General features: G+C 44.8%; 1 protein-coding gene across 2 annotated transcripts in view; it reads left to right on the top strand.

Annotated features, from left to right (window-relative positions):
• Window positions 1-21464, top strand: part of SEMA5B (semaphorin 5B) — a 136009-nt gene that overhangs the window by 95751 nt on the left and 18794 nt on the right. The window contains exons 12-20 of one of the 2 annotated variants that reach the window (XM_068407742.1): window positions 6331-6512; window positions 9643-9786; window positions 11298-11445; window positions 12816-13041; window positions 13684-13902; window positions 15807-15881; window positions 16798-16947; window positions 17851-17895; window positions 21090-21295. In XM_068407742.1, the coding sequence (XP_068263843.1) occupies window positions 6331-6512; window positions 9643-9786; window positions 11298-11445; window positions 12816-13041; window positions 13684-13902; window positions 15807-15881; window positions 16798-16947; window positions 17851-17895; window positions 21090-21295 (1395 nt within the window). Of the gene's footprint in view, window positions 1-6330; window positions 6513-9642; window positions 9787-11297; window positions 11446-12815; window positions 13042-13683; window positions 13903-15710; window positions 15882-16797; window positions 16948-17850; window positions 17896-21089; window positions 21296-21464 lie in introns of both variants that reach the window. The other variant, XM_068407741.1, reaches the window with a different exon arrangement.

Here is a 21464-nt window from a genome sequence, read left to right as displayed (position 1 = left end):
GTGTATTTGTTTGCTCCAAAAGAGGGATCCCAAAGCAAGCATTCAGCCCTCCTCATGCCCACCCATGCTTTGAGTGAAGAAGATTGGATCATGATGTTGGGTTACTGCTGAGAACAATGTAAGCCCCAGATGAAACTTGAGCTTTCTCACGCCTGCTCCACTGTCTGCCCCATTTCCTTGACTTCCCTGAACGTCGGGGAAATCAGAATAGCTGACTACAGTGTCCTCGGGCAGCATTCAGTTAATTTTCCTCTTGGATCCCTGAGCTGGGCCCAGGAGACAACCTGGTGAAGAAGTGTTGCACTGGCAGGAAGAGGCATCTAGGGAGCAGCAGAGAAACAGGGCATGCATGGATGGTTTGCAGAGGGAACAAAAAGATACAGTATGTACTAGAGAACACAAGGGAAGGGGAGAGCATAACCAAGAGAGGGAGTATGAGAAAGAGAGTGTTGAGCTCTAACCTCACTTCAGCAGATTAAAGACCAAATCTATGTGATATTGCAAGGAGATGGTCTTCTTTCCTTGCCCTGGTCTCCATCAGATGCAGCAGTTAAAAAAAAAAAGTGTCTTTGCTTGAATCAGTTTGAGTCGGCTCTCCAGCTCCCATCCCACCCTCCCACCCACCATACTCTGACGACAATATCCAGTTCCTGGCTGTGATCCCCAGTAGCCATCTGGCCAACTTTAATTCCTGCTGCTTGAACCATACCTGCAAGGTGGCTGGGGAGGAAAACCAGTCTTGTTAAATAAATTGGGAGGGGGAATTCTCATTAATGTCCATCGTTATTATCTAATGTCAATTAGCATGTTAATACTGCTAAGTCCAGTAGATAGAGAGAAAGGACTGGATGGGTTACATATTCAGTGTGCTATTTCTGTCTGGAGGTCCTGGGATGTTTATTCCCCTTATCTTCCTTACTTCTCAGATATTTTCCCAGGAAATATTAGTCATTACTTCAATCCATCCTCAGCTTGGCAGGCTTAAGTTTTTCACTGCTGGATTCAGAGGCTTGTGTGTTTATAACCCTCCTGTGTTGAACTGGGATGCAGTGCTTCTTGATTGCCCATGCTGTTATCTCGTCCTGCTTAATGCCTGTGTCTGTTGATAGGTGCGTGAGGTGTTAATCCTCTAGTGTGAACATGACTGCTGTGGTGCACTCTAGGGAACAGGCTACTCCAGATCATTGTTTCAAGGTCATAAAAACCCAGCACAGAATATTCAGGAGCTTTGGCTGTTCTTGGGGCTAGTTTTACACTTGTTTTAGCATTTCCATTGTAGATTATTTTCCATTTACGTGCTCTCATACAAGTGCACACACCTGCCTTGTGCTCTTAGCCTGACGGGCTGCCAAGCTGTTTAAACCTCACATGCAAGTGCTTTCTTTTTCTTTCTCCTTTGCCCATCGCTGGAATGAATCCACCTCTGGCATGGAGTGGGATGGCTCTTTTAAACACCTACATCAGCAATATCCAAGTATGTTTCTTAAGTTCCGTGCAGGATAAAGGTCATGGTTAACAGAGGCAAGAGTCTAGGACAGCATGTGCAAATGACCACTGGAAAGGTAGAGGAATGCAGTGACCCAATGTCAAATTTCACTCTTGAAAAAGACCTGTCTGGAAGTTTAGTGGGATGGGTTACTATTTTAAGAAGTCCTGTTTTTTCTCACCCCACTTTCCTGGGCCGAGCACCAGGCGCTCAGCTGTGCTGGTACAGCTGTATGTGAGATCACACTCAAGTGTGACATGGCGTAGATTAAAAACACCCCTCCCAAATAAACCTTTCCTAACACAGATAATGTCAGTGAGTTCTTCTTCAGCCTAGCCCACAAACAGATGTCCTGGCACAGCTGAGAGACTGGCATGCAGCAACTTTTAAAGCCAGAACTAGCATATTATTGAATTATATCGTACAGGGGCCAGGCATTTGTGTGAGTCAACCACAACACTAACACAACTTGACTGCTGCTCTTGTGCAAACATGCTTGTTCAGAGCTAGTCTGGACATCTTTGTACAGCACTACATTGTACCATGGATTCCTACTCTCCAGCTTTAATATTAAGGGACCTTACATAGAGGGTTAATCATACATAGTACCTTGGGTAAAGGTTAATGTATGTTATTAGCAAGTAACACCCAGAGCCTCCTAAAGGTTTGTTGCTAAGGTTGCAATGTCAAACACTTTAATATTAAGAAATGATAGGACACAAATTGCACATGCTGTTCTTCTTTTCCCTGTATATGCATGTGTCATATCAGCGAGTCCTGAATACGTGATTGCATGCTGTTTCTTCTTAGGCTTGGGAGAAGGGAGTGAGGTGCTTTTTGGTTTTAGGAAAACTGAAAAAAGCCACATCCTAGTTTATAGTATCTTACTGATGCCAACATGAGCCATCAGCAGGAAAGGATCTTTAGATTTGGCTAACAAACTCCATTAGCCAAGCTCCTGGGGTCACCGTTGATGGTGGTTGGCAAGTTAGGAATTGAGTATTCCCAATGAAGCGTACAGTGCTCCTTAACCTGAGCCAAATGATGCTCTTCCTCACAGGTTTTCATCCCAGACCCATTCTGTGTGTCCAGCAACCCCCTATCTCAGTCATCTGGCATCTGCTCCATGCTACCCCATTTTCTTGCTAATCAGTGCCAGTCTCCCCATTCCTTTTTTGGGGTGTCTAGCAGACTTGTACCCTGCTCTCAATTCACATGGGCTCAGCCACTCAGAGCTGCAGTGTCTGGGATAATCCTGCTCTGGCCTGTGGAGCATGCCCAGTGCACAGAGAGGACTTCAGGTGCCAAGATCAAAATCTATCAGTCTCTGAAAACTGCGGATTTTCCTCCCCACCTCCAAAGGATTTTATACTCTAGACAGATCTGAATGACTTTTCATGGAAATTGCAAAAAGGTGTTTCAATGGCATAAAGTTCAGTTCCTTGCTCTGAACACTAGCTTGTTTCAAGGAAAAGATTGCTACTTATGGATATTCTTTCTCCCTAGATTTGATTTTAGAAATATTTGAAATATTTTGACTGAAACTTTGCAAGAATTTCAGCTTCTATCAGACAGCCAACATGGAAACTTCCAGCTGAAATAAGTGAAGCTTGGCAAAGTTATAAGCAGTTGACATCTAAATCCTAAGAGGAAACATAGATGAAACGAAAGAACAAGGAATGCTTCTAGCCTGTTCTGTAATATCAGAATAAACATTGAAAATATCCTGGAAGCTGGGGGTAGGAATGGTCAGTCTGAATTTTTAGATCCTGCACTTGAGCCTTTAGATGGTACGAAGAAGAAATGAAAAGGTGATGCCTTTGGTGGGAGTATGGCAGTTTGCAAAATGTGGGAACTCTGGAATGGGTAATATTGTCAGGTGAGAGAAGAACATTTGATCACAGATGTTTTTAAAGATGTCGTCTCTGTCTGATGGGCTCTGTGTTGGCTACAAAGGATTTGCCTTGTAAAGATATTCCTGAAGAAGATCAATGTGTATGGGTTTTTATCCCACTTCCCAGGTTTGCTCTTTTGAAGATATTTTTATGAATTTAACAATGGAGTAATAATCCATATGTAATTTCTTAAGTATAAGAACTTCCCACACTCACAACGTGATGTGTTTATGAATCTCAGCATTTCAGTTATGGCTGCTTATTTGTTTAATTTTTGGGTTGCTTCCCAGTATCACTTATGAGCCAATAATTATTTGTCAGCTTTTTTTTTTTTAATTGAAGCCACGGGCCATATCATACCATTGATTTCTGAAGAGAACTCCCTGCTGGAATCAGCAAGGCTTTCTGGCTCAAAAATGGATAGAAATGATCCAATACTTGGATTATGACTTTTGTGAGACAGGAGGAAAAAGGAGATAAAAATCTAGTATTAAATATCTCAAAGTAGTTCTTTTGATTTCCCCTCCCCCCCCCCCGACTTCTAGCAACCCGACTGTATTGATTTTGACTGCATGCATGTTTAAAACAACAAATTCAACAACAACAAAAAAACTCAGTGTTCTCTTCTCTGGGCATCTTGCCTTGTAACCTGCAGCCCAGAGCAAATTTTTATGACGACATGATAATCTATTGCAAACAAAGGTTTACAACAGATGCTTGAACCCCCCTGACTACAGCCTGATGAGTGCAGTAACAGATCTAAATTACTTCCATGCCACTGCTGCATATTTTCGATGCTGCTGGAGATGGGTGAGAGGGGAAGATGACAGCCCACCAGAGGTGCATTGTGAGTGTTTAACACAGTGCCAGGCTTAGAGAATAAGCACAGAGCAGCATGTTTCAGAGGATGAGTGTTTGAAAGCACTACTCCTGTGGCTGTGGTTGGCTCCCTGTGAGGCTCCCAAGCAGGCTCGCAGCTTCTCCGTGCCTCAATTTCCTTATCTATAAAGCAGGAGAAATTATTTTCCCCCCTGGGGCAGCCCAGGGGACTGATCCTGCTGACTGCAGAGCTCAGTGAATCATGGCATGATGGGGTTTGTCAGTGGTAGCTGGCTTGGATTTGGGGTCAGGGCTGTTTGCCAGGGCCCCAGCCTCTTCCTTTCTTCACCCTTTGTTGCGTGTGACACCAAGGCCAAGTCCAATGTCGCCTTTGCCGGCGGTTTCACGAAAGCTGCTGAGCATCCCACCACCCCATGGGTGACACCAGTGGGGATGAGCCACTTGAACACAGCCGCCATCCGTGCCATCCCACCTGTGAGGCCCAGCACTTTTGGGGTGGAGAAGATGAACGGAGCTACTGGGGGAGAGCGCACCATGGTGCTGCTCTGTAGCAAGGAAATAGCTGTACCCAGGCAGGGCCAGCGTGGATGTCTTTCTGGCTTGTGCTTCTGAAGTCAGGAGCAGAGGGGAAGCCAGGGCAGGGGTGTTCAGGGCAGCCTCCTAGACATGGTCCTGGGGTCTCTCTTATGAGAGGCTGACGGAGCTGGGTCTGTTTAGCCTGGAGAAGAGAAGACTGAGGGGGGATCTTGTCAATACTTACAAATACCTTAGGGGCAGGTGTCAAGAGGATGGGGCCAGACTCTTCTCAGTGGTGCCCAGTGACAGGTCAAGGGGCAACGGGCACAAACTGAAACATGGGAAGTTCCATCTGAAAATGAGGAAAAACTTCTTTCCTTTGAGGGTGCCAGAGCACTGGAACAGGCTGCCCAGGGAGGGTGTGGAGTCTCCTCTGGAGATATTCAAAACCCTCCTGGACGTGACCCTGTGCAACGTGCTTTAGGGGAACCTGCTTTGGCAGGGGGTTGGACTGGATGATCTCCAGAGGTCCCTTCCAACCCCAACCATTCTGTGATTCTGTTGCTGGATTTTGCAGTAGTGGTGGAGTGGGCATAAGAAGACAGCAGTGGCCTGGGAGCAATCCCGGGAGGAGCAGGCAGCACTCACCTTCTCAAAGTCAGCCTGGGCTGCAAGGGCCCTACCAGCTTGCTCCCCCACCCCTTGCCTTAGGGCTCACCTGGCAGCTCTGGTTAAAACAAGGCACAGGGCAGCAAGTTCTGACACCCTATCTCCTGGAAGGTCTTCCCCTGGGCTGACATAGTTCTGTTTCTCATGCTTTTGCTCTGCCAGGACTACCGTGTTTTTACTTTCTCCTTGCAGTGCACGGGAAGCTCCAGCCCCAGCTTATTTGGGGCTGTACAGGCGTGAAGCAAAGGGCAGAGAAAACAGATAGCAGTGTGGTCTGGTCTATAAATTGCCTTGAGATGAATTCTTGCTCTTTAGCCCACTATGTGATCCTCAGCATTAATTCTAGTCACCAACGTCTCCTTCACTTTCTATCCTTCACCCAGCTTAGCCATTTAGGCTACGCTGTGTTTAGAAAGGGAGCCAGTTCTTACTGTGTGTTTGGACATGGCCAAACTCAGCAAGGCCCGGGTCTCAGCTGGTCACTATGGTTATATGAATGCTAACTCAGAAAATACGCTGCAGGAGCGGTCCCAAGCAGTGCAGAGGCAGGAGCATAATGGAGCGGGGTCAGTCAGCACCGGCCGTTGTGTTGCTTGAAAGGCTGAAGCTGTGCAGTGTGGGACGAGGGAGCGTGGTGGTTTTGTGGTGTGGTAGATGGATGCTTGTGCCTGGTGTGGTGCTGGCTGGGTCGACTTGGGTGCCTGTGCGCACACGTTAGGTATGCGGGGTGGAATTTGGAGGGTAAATATTGATGTGGCATTGTCTCAAAACAACCCTCGGTTTTGAAACCTGCTCGCAAGCACAGACAGCTCCCATCTAAGCTGCATCCTAATCCCCCTGGCAGCTTTGTTTGGCATTTCTATTGTGGGGCTGTCTCCACAAATGTAAACTCGCTATTAATGACCTTTTTTCTTTTAAAATTAGGTGAAAAACCTGACAACAAATGGAAGACTGGGGCCTTGGTCCCCATGGCAACTGTGTGAGCATTCGGATGGGGACAGCACAGGCTCCTGTATGTGTAGGTCACGTTCATGTGACAGCCCTCGTCCTCGCTGCGGAGGTCGGGGCTGTGAAGGGGCCAGGATCGAAGTCACAAATTGCTCAAGGTACCTCAGCATCTTTATGCTTTTTAGGAAGGGAATAAGAATTGTGCCTGTCCACAGCTTAGCTCCTTCCTTGTGTTTCTGTGACCATGTTGTTGTATCCCAGCCAAACTGAGGTATGTGAGGTCCAGCTTGAGGTCGGTGAAAAATGAAGGATCCCCAAGGGCTCTGAGAGAAGGGCCTTCAGCCAGGCCTCTTGGAAGATGAGCACCCCAAATTAGCGTACACGTTAATCTTCCCTACACTGTGCCTCGGTTTCCCTGAACTGTACAGTGAGTAGTGACCCATCAGTAGGAGATAAGGCAGAGGTAGCTGTTAGCCAACTGTACAGCAATAAGCTAAAAAAATCCAGTAAGCTCATCATTTTTTGGAGTTTGGATTCCAAGGGTGCATTGCCAAAAGCGAGCAGAGCTCTTTCAGAGCAATGCTTGTAAAGACAGGGCCTAGCCTAGCTCCAAGCAAGGCTTGTTTGCCTTATTCGGCGAGTCTGTGGACTGTCTGCAGCACACTGGCTAGGTGAAAGCAACAGATCATCGTCTGCCAGCACGCGGCACTTAGGAGGCATGCCTGCCGGGGACAGCTCTTAAACAACGCGTGTAGCTCAGCTTGTGTCGAAGTGCTGCCTTTCCAGAGACGCCTGAAGCTCATGCTTGAGCAGTATGGAAGCTAAATGTGCTCCAGTCAGATGCCTGAACATAGCCACGGTGTTTGTGTCGGTGTTACCCCACCACCCTCAGACTACATCATGTCATGACTCAGGGAAAGACGATGCAATAGTGTAAGCACTACTTAACCAGGGTGTGGCCAGCCAATATTTTGGTAAATATTGGGTCAAGACAGTTTTTATCTACTTTATCTTTTCCGTGAAGGGTCATTCCATTAAGGACAGCTGTCTCTTGTCTTCTCCCTGGAGATCAGTGCTGGTCTTGGCACCAAAAATTCAGCACTACTCATGTTTTAGTTGGCATCTCTCCTTCCAGTTGTGGGCTGTGTTGCCCAAAAGGCATGCAGTCATTCCTGCCCGTGTGCTGCCATCATGGGCTGAGCGGAGCCTTCCCCGGGTGGGCGTTTTAAGTCAGTGGCAAATGGAAAGCATGCCTGTGGGATGGGTTTCTCAGCACTGCTCTGATGGCAAAAGAGGCAGGATCAGCTTCTAAGAAGGGGATGAAAAATAGATTATTCAATCTTAAGACATAGGAAAACAGCATGGTTTGAAAAATAGGGACATCTGGTCATCCTACATCCGCCTCAGCCCTCAGATTTCCTTTAATTGACTTCATATGGCATTGAGATTTCTTTTTGCAAAGAGGAAGCAGGATGCTTAAAGATGAGTTCTATTAGAAAGCTGGAGATCTTTTGTGTCTTTATTGCTGTTAAAAATCCCAAAACACAAATAGATGCTGAGAACTGTTGGGTTTTAAAGGAATTTTTAGTAGAAATTACTTTCCCTTTTTTTTGCTACAATAACAGGAACCTTCTGTTTGATTTTTTTCTTTTCGTGATTTTACATATAATCTTTCTTTTGGGTTGAGGAGTGGGGAGGTAGTAGGTGGGTTAAACATGGTAGAGATGGAAGAGTAGGATTTTTATATAAGTGAGTTTCTTGTTCTTTGACCTTGTTTGGGGCGGGAGAGGGGAAGGGAAGGAGGGAGAAGGATGAAAGAACAAGAGGAGGAGGGGAAAAATATCTAACAGGGTTCTGAAATAAAGCTGCCAAGAACAGGCAAGAGTTGATAACGAATACAAAACGTGTGAAGGGCAATGTTGGTTTTAACTTTCATCCTCTGCCCTGATTGGTGCTATGCCAGAAAATATTTTTGCTAGCAGTGTTATTAGTTCAGTAAATGCTTTGAAAATTAACATCTGTTTTCGAGCTTAGCTTTCAAGAACCAGCGAGCACCTGAGATGTTTTTTGACTACACTTTTTAGAAAGGTTTTTCTTTATTAAAAAAAAAAACAACCAAAACCAAAGCCTTTGGCTTAAGGCAGTGAAGTGTCAAGATCAGGCAGTTGTGTAAGACAGACCATTGCCACTGGCTCCATATGCAATGAAACCTGCAGCGCAGAAGAGATGAGGTACGGTTCTTCCTCTCCTGCTCCAAGGTTCAGTAGTGCTGCTGCCAAAGCAGAAGAAGGTGAGCATTAATAAATGCAAGATTTTAAAGATGAAAATGTTGCCTTCTGTGTCAGCAGTCAGTTAAGTCGCCACATGGCAGCAGCACCTCGGGAGCCGACCGCCTGCACGTGCTCAGCCTGTCGCAGGAGCGAGGCACAGAGCATTTGCCAACATCTCTGTTGCTGAGGTGTGAACTAAGGGGTTTTACATCCCATTTGCTTCAGGCTAAGTTACCACTGCTCATCAGAGATGCGATCACTCATTAAACCGTGAAACTCGATCCTGCCTCTGAGCTCTTAATTGCCTTCTGGTTTCTACAGATTTAAGGTCGCGCTACAGTGATGTCTGCAGGTGGCCATGAAAGCTAGAAGCAATTATTGTTATTTTTAATGAAATTTGAGATTTCCTCTTAATAGGATTCAATGCTGAAGGCTTTAGGAAAACACCAAATATTATGAGGTTTGTGATAAAACCATGGGAGCTGGCAGTAGATTTGCTGTAAGAGATTTAAAGCATCAGTACCTACTGAATTAGCAGAGGGTAGATTTTTTACATCCTTTGGCACAACTGGCATTTTTGAGCCTTAAAACCTGCATTCTTTGTGCAGAAGAGTCCAGGAGATACAACTTTGGGATCAGCCATTGACTCAGAAAAGGGGGATTGTGAGACATGGGGGAGATGATGGCGGAATAGTCAGTGAGAGTTATGGCAACCACACTGTTGCCCAGCAAATCCTAGGAGGCATTTTCAAAATCATTCAGTATTGGCTTCATTCCCTTCCTTTTCAATACTTAGAGACTTCAGTGGGAGGAAAGTTAGGCCAATGCTAAGCACTTTTGAAACTCCCTTTCTAGATTTCTGCTGATGTAAAGTCTGATTGAAATCAATAATCTCTTCTCCAATGAGTTCAATGATTGCCCTGTCAGTGCCTTATGTGTTTTGTTGTTAAGGACGGCATGATGTGGACAGATCATTAGGTAACCCCCATACTTTGTTCTCTCTCATCCCCTTTGTTAGAAATGGTGCTTGGACACCCTGGTCTTCCTGGGCACCCTGTAGCACCTCCTGCGGGATAGGCTTTCAGGTCCGCCAGCGATCCTGCAGCAACCCCGCTCCACGGTATGGGGGCAGAGTCTGCGTTGGACAGAGCAGGGAAGAGAGGTAAGAGGTGTTCACAACACCATGTGTTCACTTCTGTGGTTGTAACGCTGGCAGATGGAAGTGGTGGCTCTTCTGTGAATGCAGATTAAGGCTGTTTGTCTGAATGCACAAAGAGGAAGGAATTCCAGAGCCTGCGGGGATATGAGATTGCTCACATGCATGGCCACTTTCTTGCAATGAGCCTGTGGCCATAAGAGACTCCAGAGCTGCCTCCCCTTCTCAAGCAGGACCTTTCAGACCATCACAAGAATTCCTGTCTCCCAGAGGGCTGACCTCCTCAATGAAAGGAGAAGCAGTGCCTGCTGTTAGCAGTGTAGGGTTTATAGATACAGTTACACAGTTCTGATCTGTCCCTAAGGAGGCAGTTGAACATGTGCAGCTTTCATTGCCAATTGCATCATTCCTAAGTCTTTATTAATTGTGCTGATACACCAAAAGAAGTTCAAGAGAGAATGTAGCTTAGCTCACAGATTCAGGGTTGAGTTTTTGCAGGGCTTGGCATCAGGAAAACATCTTTTTTTCCACTCTAAACTAAGCAAATTTCATGCAAAAATCACTAAAAAACAATACTTTTTGAAGCTACAGAGCCATCTACTTTATCAGGCTTCTTCAAGCCCGGCCCCTCATTAAACACATGCTTCAAGGCATTCCGATTTGGTTTCCTGATTTGACATTTCATTAAAGGCCACCTCTGCTTGGCAGTAGGCTATTGCTTGTCCCTTGAGTAGTCACTTAAGACAGATCTCTCTGCATTTCTCAGAATACAAAGGGCAATTCATTTAACTTCCTTGATTCAGAACATTTGATTTGATATGTGGCCATACAGAATGGTCCTTTTTGAGTTTTAAAGACTACATCTGAGTCAATTGCAATCCTGTGTGATTCAATTCGAGAACAATATTGATTAAAAAGCTGAACAAAATTAAAGTTACCTTTTGAAAAGGGAACATGGAATAGCATTAATTTGGGGCCTGCTTTTAGATGCATATAGCATCTAAAAGTTCAGCTCCAGTTGCAGACACTAGTTTCTTAGGATCCAAGCAACAGTAAGGCACAGATTGTGTGAAGAGAAGATTGTCAAGTGTTTAGCACCTGCCATTAGTGACAGATCACTGTTGGGTTCATCTTCCATTAGTCATCCCATTGAAAATATTTACCGTCCACTCTCTCTCCTTGTGACACATGGGCTTCAGCTTATGAGCTCTTTTGTGAATTCAGTGCATAAATGTTCTGAGATCAGAGCACTTTGAAAAACCTGATCTTCACCATTTACTCCAACTGTCTCAGTGAGCTCAGCCTGATTAACCACTCCCTGTTCTGTACAAAGGGTACAGTTCTCTTCTGTGAACAGCAATATTGCTAATCTGACTGTTGTGTCAGCCATCTGCTGGCTTTCTCTGCATGCATGAATTGCACCCAAATACAGTGTGCAGACTTGCGTCCATCACCATTTTGTCACTGGGATGTGTTGATGTGAATATTTTTTTGAGCAATGCACTTTCTTCTTTCAGATTCTGTAATGAGAACAGTCCATGTCCATTACCAATTTTTTGGTCTTCATGGGGTCCTTGGAATAAATGTAGTGTGAATTGTGGTGGAGGGATTCATTCACGGCAGAGGTCCTGTGAAAATGGAAATACATGTCCAGGCTGTGCTGTGGTATGTATTGTTTATTGACATTACATAAGGAGCACCTATTGACATCTAGCACCTAGGAACTTGGTATTTAACTCCTCTCTCTATCTGGGTTTTATTTCTTAAGCTAGAAGAAAATGCTATCCTCAGCTTTTGAAGGAGAGGATGCTGAAATGAACTGGGAAGCAGAGAGGTGGCAGATTCCCGAAGTCAGTGAAGTTGGTTTGAGAGTGTGTGTGTGTCTGTGTGTGTGTGTCTGTGTGTGTGTACATAAAGGTAAGGACAGACTGGTACACAGAGGACTTCCTTAGGCCTCTGTAGGCTTAGGTGTCAAGTCCTTTACCTGAAAGCACTCCACATTTTTTTGCTTCTATCCCATTCCCACTGAGTCAAGGAGGCCCTGCATGCATCAAGAAATGAGTCTTATTGCTATACTTGAGTAAACAACAGGTCAAACTCCTAGTTAACCCTCCAGTGAGGCAATGGCTACCCATTTTCTCTCTTTATTTTCCCTTTCCTGTTCTGGCAGCTGTTTCATGCAGCTGTTTTAATTAGTTTTATGGAGAGTTTTCTTTCAGTGTAAGCAGATTTGATCTGGAACCTCCCATCTGTTCACAAGCTGTTTGGCATTTACTCTAGAATCATAAAGTCCTGAAACATTACATTTCTTTCCCTCTGCCAAAAAAGACTCGTTTATTTATTTGTTTTTAAACAAGAATGCAGTGTTTGTCACTGGAATTCCTCCCACTAGTGGCGAGAATTGTAAAGACCCCAAATCACCCCATCCCCATCCAGACAGAATGTTGTCTGTACTCAATGGATGCTCTACACCAAGGATGGCAAATGGTTCATAGCCCTCACTAGAGAGTTCAAAAAGCGAACCAAACAAAAATAGCTGTAAAAAGAGATAATGTAAATTCATCTTAAAAATGAAACAATAAACTTCTCAAGGAATAAACCTTATTGACATTTTGTCCTCATGGGGCTCCTCTAGGCTGACCTGAGAGTAGCATCTCAGGGTCACAGCAGAAAACTAGTTTGCCCTTGTTATTATCTATTGCCTGAATTATTCTCCTGCCCATAATGTACCAAGTTTTCGAAGCCCCACAGGACTTTGAGTCATCAAAGAAACACAAACCTGGAGGAGACATAAAAATAGCAAGCATAGTTCACCCTTGGGGTCCACCTGAAGCTGTGCACCACCACTGCCTCCATAGTTACCACATTTTGTGCTGTGCCCAGCACTGGCTTGTGTCTGTGAGGTCAGATAAGGTGGATGGAGGTTGTTTTAGATGCAGAGGGTACCCTCTTATTTTCTGGGGTGTAAATAAATCTCTGTCAGTTAGGCTGCTGCTTAGGCTTAATAACTAAGGAGAGAGTGGGTTTCTCGGCAGGAATATAAGACCTGCAACCCAGAGAGCTGCCCGGAGGTGCGCAGGAACACACCCTGGACCCCTTGGATGCCTGTCAACATCACCCAGAATGGTGCCCGCCAGGAGCAGCGCTTCCGCTACACGTGTCGTGCCCAGCTGTCCGATCCCCATGAGCTGCAGTTTGGGAGGAAGAAAACCGAGAGTCGATTCTGCCCCAGTGATGGCTCAGCAGTGTGTGATACTGACTGTACGTCTTGCCAGCTCTGGGGAACCGTAGGGCAAGCCTAGATTTGGTGGTGGAAGGGGGATCGTCTCAGAACAACAAGAACCTGATTTGGTCTGCATAAGTCTCGACATGCACAACTAGTGTCACTGCAGAATGGCAGGGATGGAGAGAGCCCTGTGACTCGCAGTTGTGAGCTCTGTGCATATGGCAGTGTATACACTTGTTCTTGCTACTGCCAGGCTGCTCCAAAGAGAATAGGCAAGTAAGGAGGGTGTGGAGAAGAGCCAGTCTACAGGACAGTGTGTCTTTACTCTTCTTTCTCTCCGGAGGTCCCCTTGTGCACTGCCTTTGGGGTTATTACCTTCACTACTGCTGTGATGCAAGGCAGTGTCCTGAAGGCACAGCCTCGACTGCCACAGTTTGCTGCCCAGAAAGGTCCTTTATCAAGGTTGTCAGTAGACTCAGTTTGTGCGTGTACAGTTTTCATTTTGCGTCTAGCTTAGCTGTCACCCTGTGTAACGAAACTCTTGCTAGGGGCTTTCAACAGAAGCTCTTCCCCAGGGCACATAAATCCTGATTTTATTAATGAGCTGAAGTCCTTTTTAAAAACCCAACAACTGATTAATTCATGATCATGTGGTGTCTTGTTTGTTTTCCTTGAAGCTCTTGTTGGTGAGCTGCTCAAGACTGGTAAGACCTCTGCACGGATTATCAATGGGGGCTGGTCCTTTTGGGGGGCCTGGTCTTCCTGCTCCAGGGACTGTGAGCTGGGCTTTAGGATCAGGAAGAGAACATGCACCAACCCTGAACCTAAAAATGGTGGCTTGCCCTGCGTAGGGTCAGCGACGGAGTACCAAGACTGCAATCCACATCCCTGCCCAGGTAACCATGATCATCCTCCTGCATGAAATTCAGAGGTGTTCTTCCCCATCTTAACGGTACAGCCCAAAAAAAAACCCTTAGTATTTCCGAGATGCTTTTTTTTTTTTTTTTAATTTGGGGGATTTTTCCTCAATTTTTTTAAAAGCTATTGTAATGACCATGTATGTGATCTTTAGTGCTATGACTTATGTTTCACCTAGGCTCAGAGGGTAACAGAGCCACATCCTCTAGAGGAAGTAGAATCGTGGCTTGTCTAGCAATTTTTTGCTTCAAGAAGGTTTGATGCTTCATCCAGTGGAGGGCATCACGGTGCATCTGCACCTTGATGAGGAGACAGGCTTAATAAATGTGGCTTAATACTGTGTAGATATGCTTGATGTGGTGGTTCTTCTTGTGAACACTTGTTTCTTCCCCCTCTCCTGCTTACGTATTGTTCTTGCGATGGGCATCTACTCTTGACATCAGTTACCATTTCCTGCACAGCCAGCAGGGAGTATTCTTGCCTGGTTTCCTGGTTTTCGAGTTTGTCCTCATGTTTATGTTGCACTCCTGGTCCAGAATAGTAATAATAGACCATTGACTACTGTATTCTCTCTCCCTTATCCTTCTCCTTGCTCTGTAATAACTATCTAAACTAAATTTAGGTGATATTACACAAATTACCTTGCCTCTTTGCAGTTCTAGCAATTATCTACCTCTGGCAATACAGTTTGTAGCCTACACTTGAAAATGCAATATTATAATAGTATTATTATGGTTTTCAAATTCAATACAAAGATAAAATTCCAATGCAGATGTGATCAGAGTGTGCAGCAAGAGCGCAGCAAGAGTGTCAAATATTGCACTCTACGGCCTATAAAAAGAAAATAAATCTAGCACTATAAAGGCAGCTATTAGTACTATTTTGGAAGCTCTCAGTGGCTTTTCACTAATGTCTGTGCCCTTCTTCTGTGCTGTTTTCTCCCCTTGGACACTATGATGTTCTACAGTCTGTTCTGAGTGCATGATTACTATTTCTCTGTGTCTCCCTCCTTCCCTGCCTCACTCAATGTGTATACACAAATCCTGAGATTATCTTGCACTAAGTCATCAGGTTATTATCTTCTGAATTAATGGCATGTGGATCTGTAAATCAGGCAGTCTAGTAGCCTGACAAGGAGGGGGTGGGAATCAGGGATCTTAAGTCCCTCCCTAGTTTTATTATTAACTTGTTATGGGGCTCTGCTCAGGTCATAGAATCATAGAATGGTTCGGGTTGGAAGGGACCTTTAAAGGTCATCTAGTCCAACCCCCCCTGCAATGAGCAGGGACAATAAATAGAGCCTCTGAATTTCTGTTTCTTCAAAGTTGGAACTAGAGGACTTGGAGCCCCCACAAAAATGTGCCATATAAGCTCCACTTAGATTGTACAGAAATTTTTTCCCAAGTAAGTCTGCTGTTGCTGTAGGTGAAGCATCAGGAGACAATATAATAAAACACCACTGTTTTATAAAAAGGAATAGAATAGAATAGAATAGAATATTTCATTGTCTACCCTAAAGAATAGTTTCCGTTTTGGCACTTTATGGTGCAGAGTCTTTTTGTGCATAGACTTCATTTTGCATCCACAGAGTGCAGCACATTTGTACCCTCTCTTGATATAAAGTCCTTGTTGTCAGGCCCAAATGTCCTGGGGTGCAAGAAACTGCTAGCTAGTCTCAGTGGGGTGGATCTAGAAGGTGAGACACTGGGGCTCTCCAGCTTTGTGACAGTGAGAGGAGTAACCAACACCATCTACCCCTCTCTCCTTGCTTTTCAATGTCCTTCAGTGAAAGGCTCATGGTCTTGCTGGACTTCTTGGTCTCACTGCTCAGCAACCTGTGGAGGAGGACACTACCAGCGCACACGGACTTGCACCAATCCAGCTCCATCTAGCGGAGAGGACATCTGCATTGGTCTGCACACTGAGGAGGCCCTTTGCAACACGCACCCATGTGAAGGTAGCCAGTTCTCATCCCTGCTCCAATTGGCTTGGGTGGTGGTGGGAGCAAGGCACATCTGCAAAATATTTAAAAAATAAATCAGAAACGCCACCAGTTAGAAGATTTTCTGTCTGTTCGGTAAATGTCTATTGAGCCAGGAAAAAAGGAGACAACCCCGTGTTCAACTGCAATGCATCACCTTTCTCTTTACCTGTTCACTAGCCCATGCTCTGGCACTCTGGTGCCAGACAAGCAAAATCTTGTTAACTTCTGATCCATTCAAAGTAATTGAAAAAGCAGGAGCTTGGTTCTTCAATGTGTAAGCTTACAAGACAAACAAAAGGAGTCATGAAGCATCAATCTGTACAGTGGCTGAAGGGACAGTCTTTCCTTTTCCTTACACAGACATGCAGATGAGCATGTGCTACAACTCAGTGGACAGGGTTTAGATCTGTGCTGGTTTTGAACCACCTTTGTGTATTTGTGATGCAGTGCAGGCTGACTCCTGCCCTTAGGAATCTCAGCAAAACTCTCTAACTGCTGTAACTTGTGCTGGCTGCTTGAGGTACCCTTGGGAAGCCACCTCAAAACTTGGAGGTCCTGGTGCAACATTGCCACATCCAGCTCCTTCTATGTCTTTAACCAGAGAGCTGATATAGGAGCTTTTAAGACAACTCCGTGCTGTGCAGTGCTCCACCGAGAGTTGGTTCAGTCTGTATTAGGAAAACTACAACCTGACAAGTAGGGTATGATGCTTGCACTGCTATTCGTATTGAGAAAATTAAATCCACTAAAGGCCCCTGGATTAGATGTGCGAGAGAGGCCCAGGCCAGGACCTAGACATCCTTCAGCACGGGAAAAGTTTGTTATCTACAAGGGATCCTTTTCCTTCCTGGTGACGTTGTCTGTGTGTTTCCCTGATCTTGGATTTCAGGTGGCTGGTCTGAGTGGTCAGAGTGGAGCCTGTGTAATGAAGAGGGCATCCAATACCGCAGCCGTTACTGTGAGGTACACAGCCCAGACTCTTCTCAGTGTGTCGGAAACAGCACGCAGTACCAAGAGTGCCTGTATAATGAAATTCCTGGTATGTACAGTGTCATCGAGGGGGGAGAGGGTGGGCCAATTCAGAAGTGCAGCTTGTGCCCAGACTGTCAAGCTAGGCTGAGATTTTCTCAACTATAAATTGGGTTTGGATGCTTCTAGAAAAAAAACCAAACATGTTATAAACTCCCTTGTGGCAGGCACAGGGTAACTGACATTCTTTAGGGCATCTTAGCTTTTCTTTAAAACAGAATTACCTAGATCTGTAATAAATAACTAGTATTGCTTTACCTGAAATGAAGCTTTTAACCTTGCATAGTTCATCTCAGGCTGGGTTGTAAAAATTATCTCTGTGCTCAGTATGGATAGGGACAATGTAAGGTCCTTGAGTTCAGGTATCAAAAGCAGCATCCCAAAAGAACAGAGAAATAAGGTGAGGCAGATGGAGAAAATTGGTCTGTGAAGGGGAGAGATTAATCAAGGGTCTAACAGAGTGATACAGCTGATGGACAAATGGTCATCAACATCTTGCACCCTGTGTTTTGTGGAAATTGAATCTCTCAGGCAAATATTTGATATGGGTCTAGACTGAATAACCCCTGTCCACATGTTCTTTTCTGGATTACAGTGCCCTGACTTAAAAATCTGAGATCTCTAGGCAATGGTACTCTTTTCTTTTTCATGGGTTTTTCAGCTGTCTTCATTCCCCTAAATCGAAGAAGCTAAACAGTGATCAGGTAACAGTACTGGAATTGTCAGGTCTTTGGAGAGGTTTTGTTCCCTGTGTTTCACACTCTGAGCTTATCATTCAGTTTAGAGAGACTCTCAGTGTGCTAGAGAACACGTGAGCAGTTTCTTGTGTCTGGAGCACAGGGGGTTTAATTACTTAAAGAAGTAAAGTGATGGCAAAATGACAACTTTCTTCAATCTTCTTCTCTTTGTTTAGTGATCCTGCCAGCCTCCAGCATTGATGAGAGCACGAACTGTGGAGGTAGGATACCACTAACTATACATCTTATTTTTATCTTAACCTGACTTCTTTTCTCCCTGTGCAGTATCAACCAAACCATTAATCTATACAGCTCATATCCCACTGATAGCCTTAATTCCACTGGAGTCTTGCTGTCTGAGTCAGACTGGAGGAATGTATCGCATGTCCACTTGTCAGTTCCAAGATTTTTATTTATTTCAGGGTTTGGGTTGGCCTCTGAGGGTCATTAATTACCAGGAAGACATTGCTTGTCTCTCTCTACCCACAGGGTAAATGGTTCAGGAGAAAGGAAGGGGTATTCCTTGTTCCACCACTGTAAGCCTCCAGCTGTTTGGAGGCAGGTGTTTTTAAATAACCTATAAAGATTGCAGTGAACAGGGTCTCTTAGACAGATCCTTTGCTGATATAGGATGAGATTAGAGTTTAGACTTGTCCTCCAAGCACTTCCTTTCATTCAATTCCTCACCTCTCACAGAAGTTGTGTCTCCTTTCTGCATGTAACTTGGAAAGATCCAGTCATTAGGTCACTTTTCCACTGCCCTAGGAGCCCCTATGATAAAACTGCAGACTGCAGAAAATGGCAGGTTCCTTCGACATTTTAAAATGCTAGTTTCACACTAATGACCATGTCAATTCCTGCTAGCATCACATCCCTGCCTTCCTGAAATCTAAGTGATCTGCAGACTGCCAAAAACTCTTCTCCCTGTGGAGATCATGGCAAAAAACGTCATGCCACCTGTGGCACAGAAATGTGGCCTCGTGATTTGTGACTGTGGTGTAAGCAATGGAATTAAGATTTCAGCACCTGCGGTGGAACAGTTGGCTTTGTGCGTCACTCCTTTTCCCTCAGAGGGTGCGATGTATCTGCTTCAGTTCCAGGACTCCTTGCTACGGCTTGCACTCTGCTCTTGTGCACTGTATTCACATTTCCTTCTTTTACCACCACCATTATATTTGCTGTTGCAATCTACATTTTACCATAGCTAATATTATTTATTACTTGGTGTTCTACAATATTTGGCAAAGAAGCCAATCAATAGAAATTCTGTTGATGCATCTCAGAAAATCTGTATTTTCAAAGTGATGAACCAGAAAGCTTCCCCCCTGGGGACTCACATGCTACAAACAAAACAATTCGTGTTTTCCCTAAGATACAGCTAAAAGTCACTTGAGAAATCAGACAGGTCTTTCAAAGGTGAGAGGGAAATGTAAGAGATCTTTATGTTTTAGAAAGGATTTCCTACTGTAGCGAACTGGTAAATGAAGCAGTGAAATGAAACATTCATATAAGCAAAGCTGGACAGGAGGAGAACGTGACAGGCCGTCATGTGGCTTCACTGAGCATGGTTGCATGTTCTGTATTTTGCTCTCATGAGTGACGTAAAGCAGGTGGAGGTTTTTAGAAAGGAAATGTCTTTTTGGAAAATTCTTGTAACATTTAGTAGGCAATTACCATCTTTCTGCTAGTTTTTTGGACCATCATCCAAAACACAATAGAAAGTGGTAATCTTGCAATAGAATTTTATAGTGTGGTTTAAAAAATAAATGTAGCTCGTCAGTCTAATAAATTCTGTATGTTCCTTACTGTAATTATGATTAAAGCAAATTACTTTGCTGTAGAACTCTATTGGTTGTGTTCTTTTTAAACTCAGGAGGATATTTTTTAACTGAAGGTTAGAAGAGAACAGTAGACTAATGGGCAGAATTCTCTATTTGAAAAGCATATTAGTTAAAATGTAAGATGGCACCAAAAACATGCACACTGTGATCAGACTAAGAATGAACCTCATTTAAAGCCACTCTCTGAGTAGTCCTTTGCATCTCTCTGCACACAGTCAGGTCAACACAGCAGTCTGTCCAAATGAATTGGCTTTTTAAGTATTACGGGCATTTTACGGCTGCAGTCACCACTGAGCTGATGTGGCTCTCCCCTGGGACAGCTGCCCTGGGGGGCCAGCAGTCAGGGGTCCCCCTCCAGGTATTAGGGCCCCTGTTACTCCTCCTTGGAAGATGACAGAGCAAAGGCAGAGGAAAAGCAGTAGCATTTGGAGTCATCATCACTGATTCTTTTTCTGTAGATCTCTTCCTGCACATAGTGGAAGACAACAGGGTCATAAAGTTTTGCCACCCAAGATTGCTTCTGGTTGCTTCATTAACTTGGTGGCTGTAAAGGTCACTACTGTGTGTTCTATTGTTGGTGGAGATCTGTTTGTGGTTGGTTTTACCATGGGGTTTGAGACTCTCTGAGGTGCGAGGGAGGAACGAGGAGTACTGTTTGACTTTGTCTTCCCCCCACCAGCCAGAGTTGCGAGTTAGGAACCTCCCAGCACGTGGGATGCACAGTTACAGCTCCTTCCAGAGGTCAGCACTGTGCTTGGAGGGTGCTGCTGCAATCCCACGTGGAGAGATCTCTGTAGGAGGCTTTTATAGTCCAAAGCTTTTCTGTTTGAAGTATTTGCACTGTAGCTACGCCGCCGGCACCTGCCTGCAACTGGCTTTATATCTTTGCAGTTCACGGAGAAAGCCAACACAGAAGTGTTTTTCAAGCAATTCCCCCCTTTCCTTTTTCCACCTTATCTTTCCCATTCCCCTGAGGACCCCTGTTTCACTGGTAGCAGTTCAAATACACCTCAGAGGTAGGGCAGACATGGCCAATGCAATGCCGCCCTGTGAATAAGAATGCTGAGCACACTTGGATTACATGCGGGAGGAATGTGTGCCTTCCCCATCCCACACACAGTCCTGTAGGCATTTTGGGCAGCCGACAAAAAGGACTTTCCCCTCCCTTCCTTCCCCTTCAGAGAAACACTGAGCATTTTTATCCCCTTATTTCCATGACATGCACATGCTTTGGAATCCATTAATGTGCATTGTTTGTATGGTTCATTTCTTTAGCTGTCAGCTTAACATAATGTTTAGTTTCAATATCAATAGAAGGGAGAGAGGAGAGACAGGGAGGGAGCTTTGAGAAACCAACGCATGAACCTGTTAAACTGCACAAGGCAGAGCTGCAGTGGGGAGACCGATTTGCAGGGAGATTATGTCAGTTTATGTTAGAACGTAAGACTCTGGCTTCAACAGCTTATTAATGTTGATCCCGAGGTGTCATAGCTCTGATTTGCACCTGTGATCTTGTCGGGAGAGGGAAAAAGACTGTTCTTTAAAAATAGCATCTCTTGTCATTTCCCTTGCAGGTTTTAGTCTCATCCATCTGATTGCCACTGGGGTCTCCTGTTTCTTCGGCTCTAGCCTCTTAACATTTGTGATTTATGTGTACTGCCAGCGCTGTCAGAGGCAGTCCCAGGAGTCGACTGTTATCCACCCAACCACTCCCAACCATCTCCATTACAAGGGCAACACAACCCCCAAGAACGAGAAGTATACCCCTATGGAGTTCAAGGTAGGGTACTTGATGAGAAATACCACAATCAGCTTGATACTACCTGAACAAATTTTGTATTTATGTCTTGGTTTGAATTGGGTAGGTCTGTGTTTCTGTGCCCAGCTCTTGGCGTTACATGTGGAGTTGAAAGGGCATTTAGCCTTACTGTCACAAAGGGGTTAAAAAG

The sequence above is a fragment of the Nyctibius grandis genome, chromosome 9 (assembly GCF_013368605.1).
Source record: "Nyctibius grandis isolate bNycGra1 chromosome 9, bNycGra1.pri, whole genome shotgun sequence".
In the NCBI taxonomy this organism is placed as follows: Eukaryota; Metazoa; Chordata; class Aves; order Nyctibiiformes; family Nyctibiidae; genus Nyctibius; species Nyctibius grandis.
This window is presented reverse-complemented; position numbering and strand designations above follow the sequence as displayed.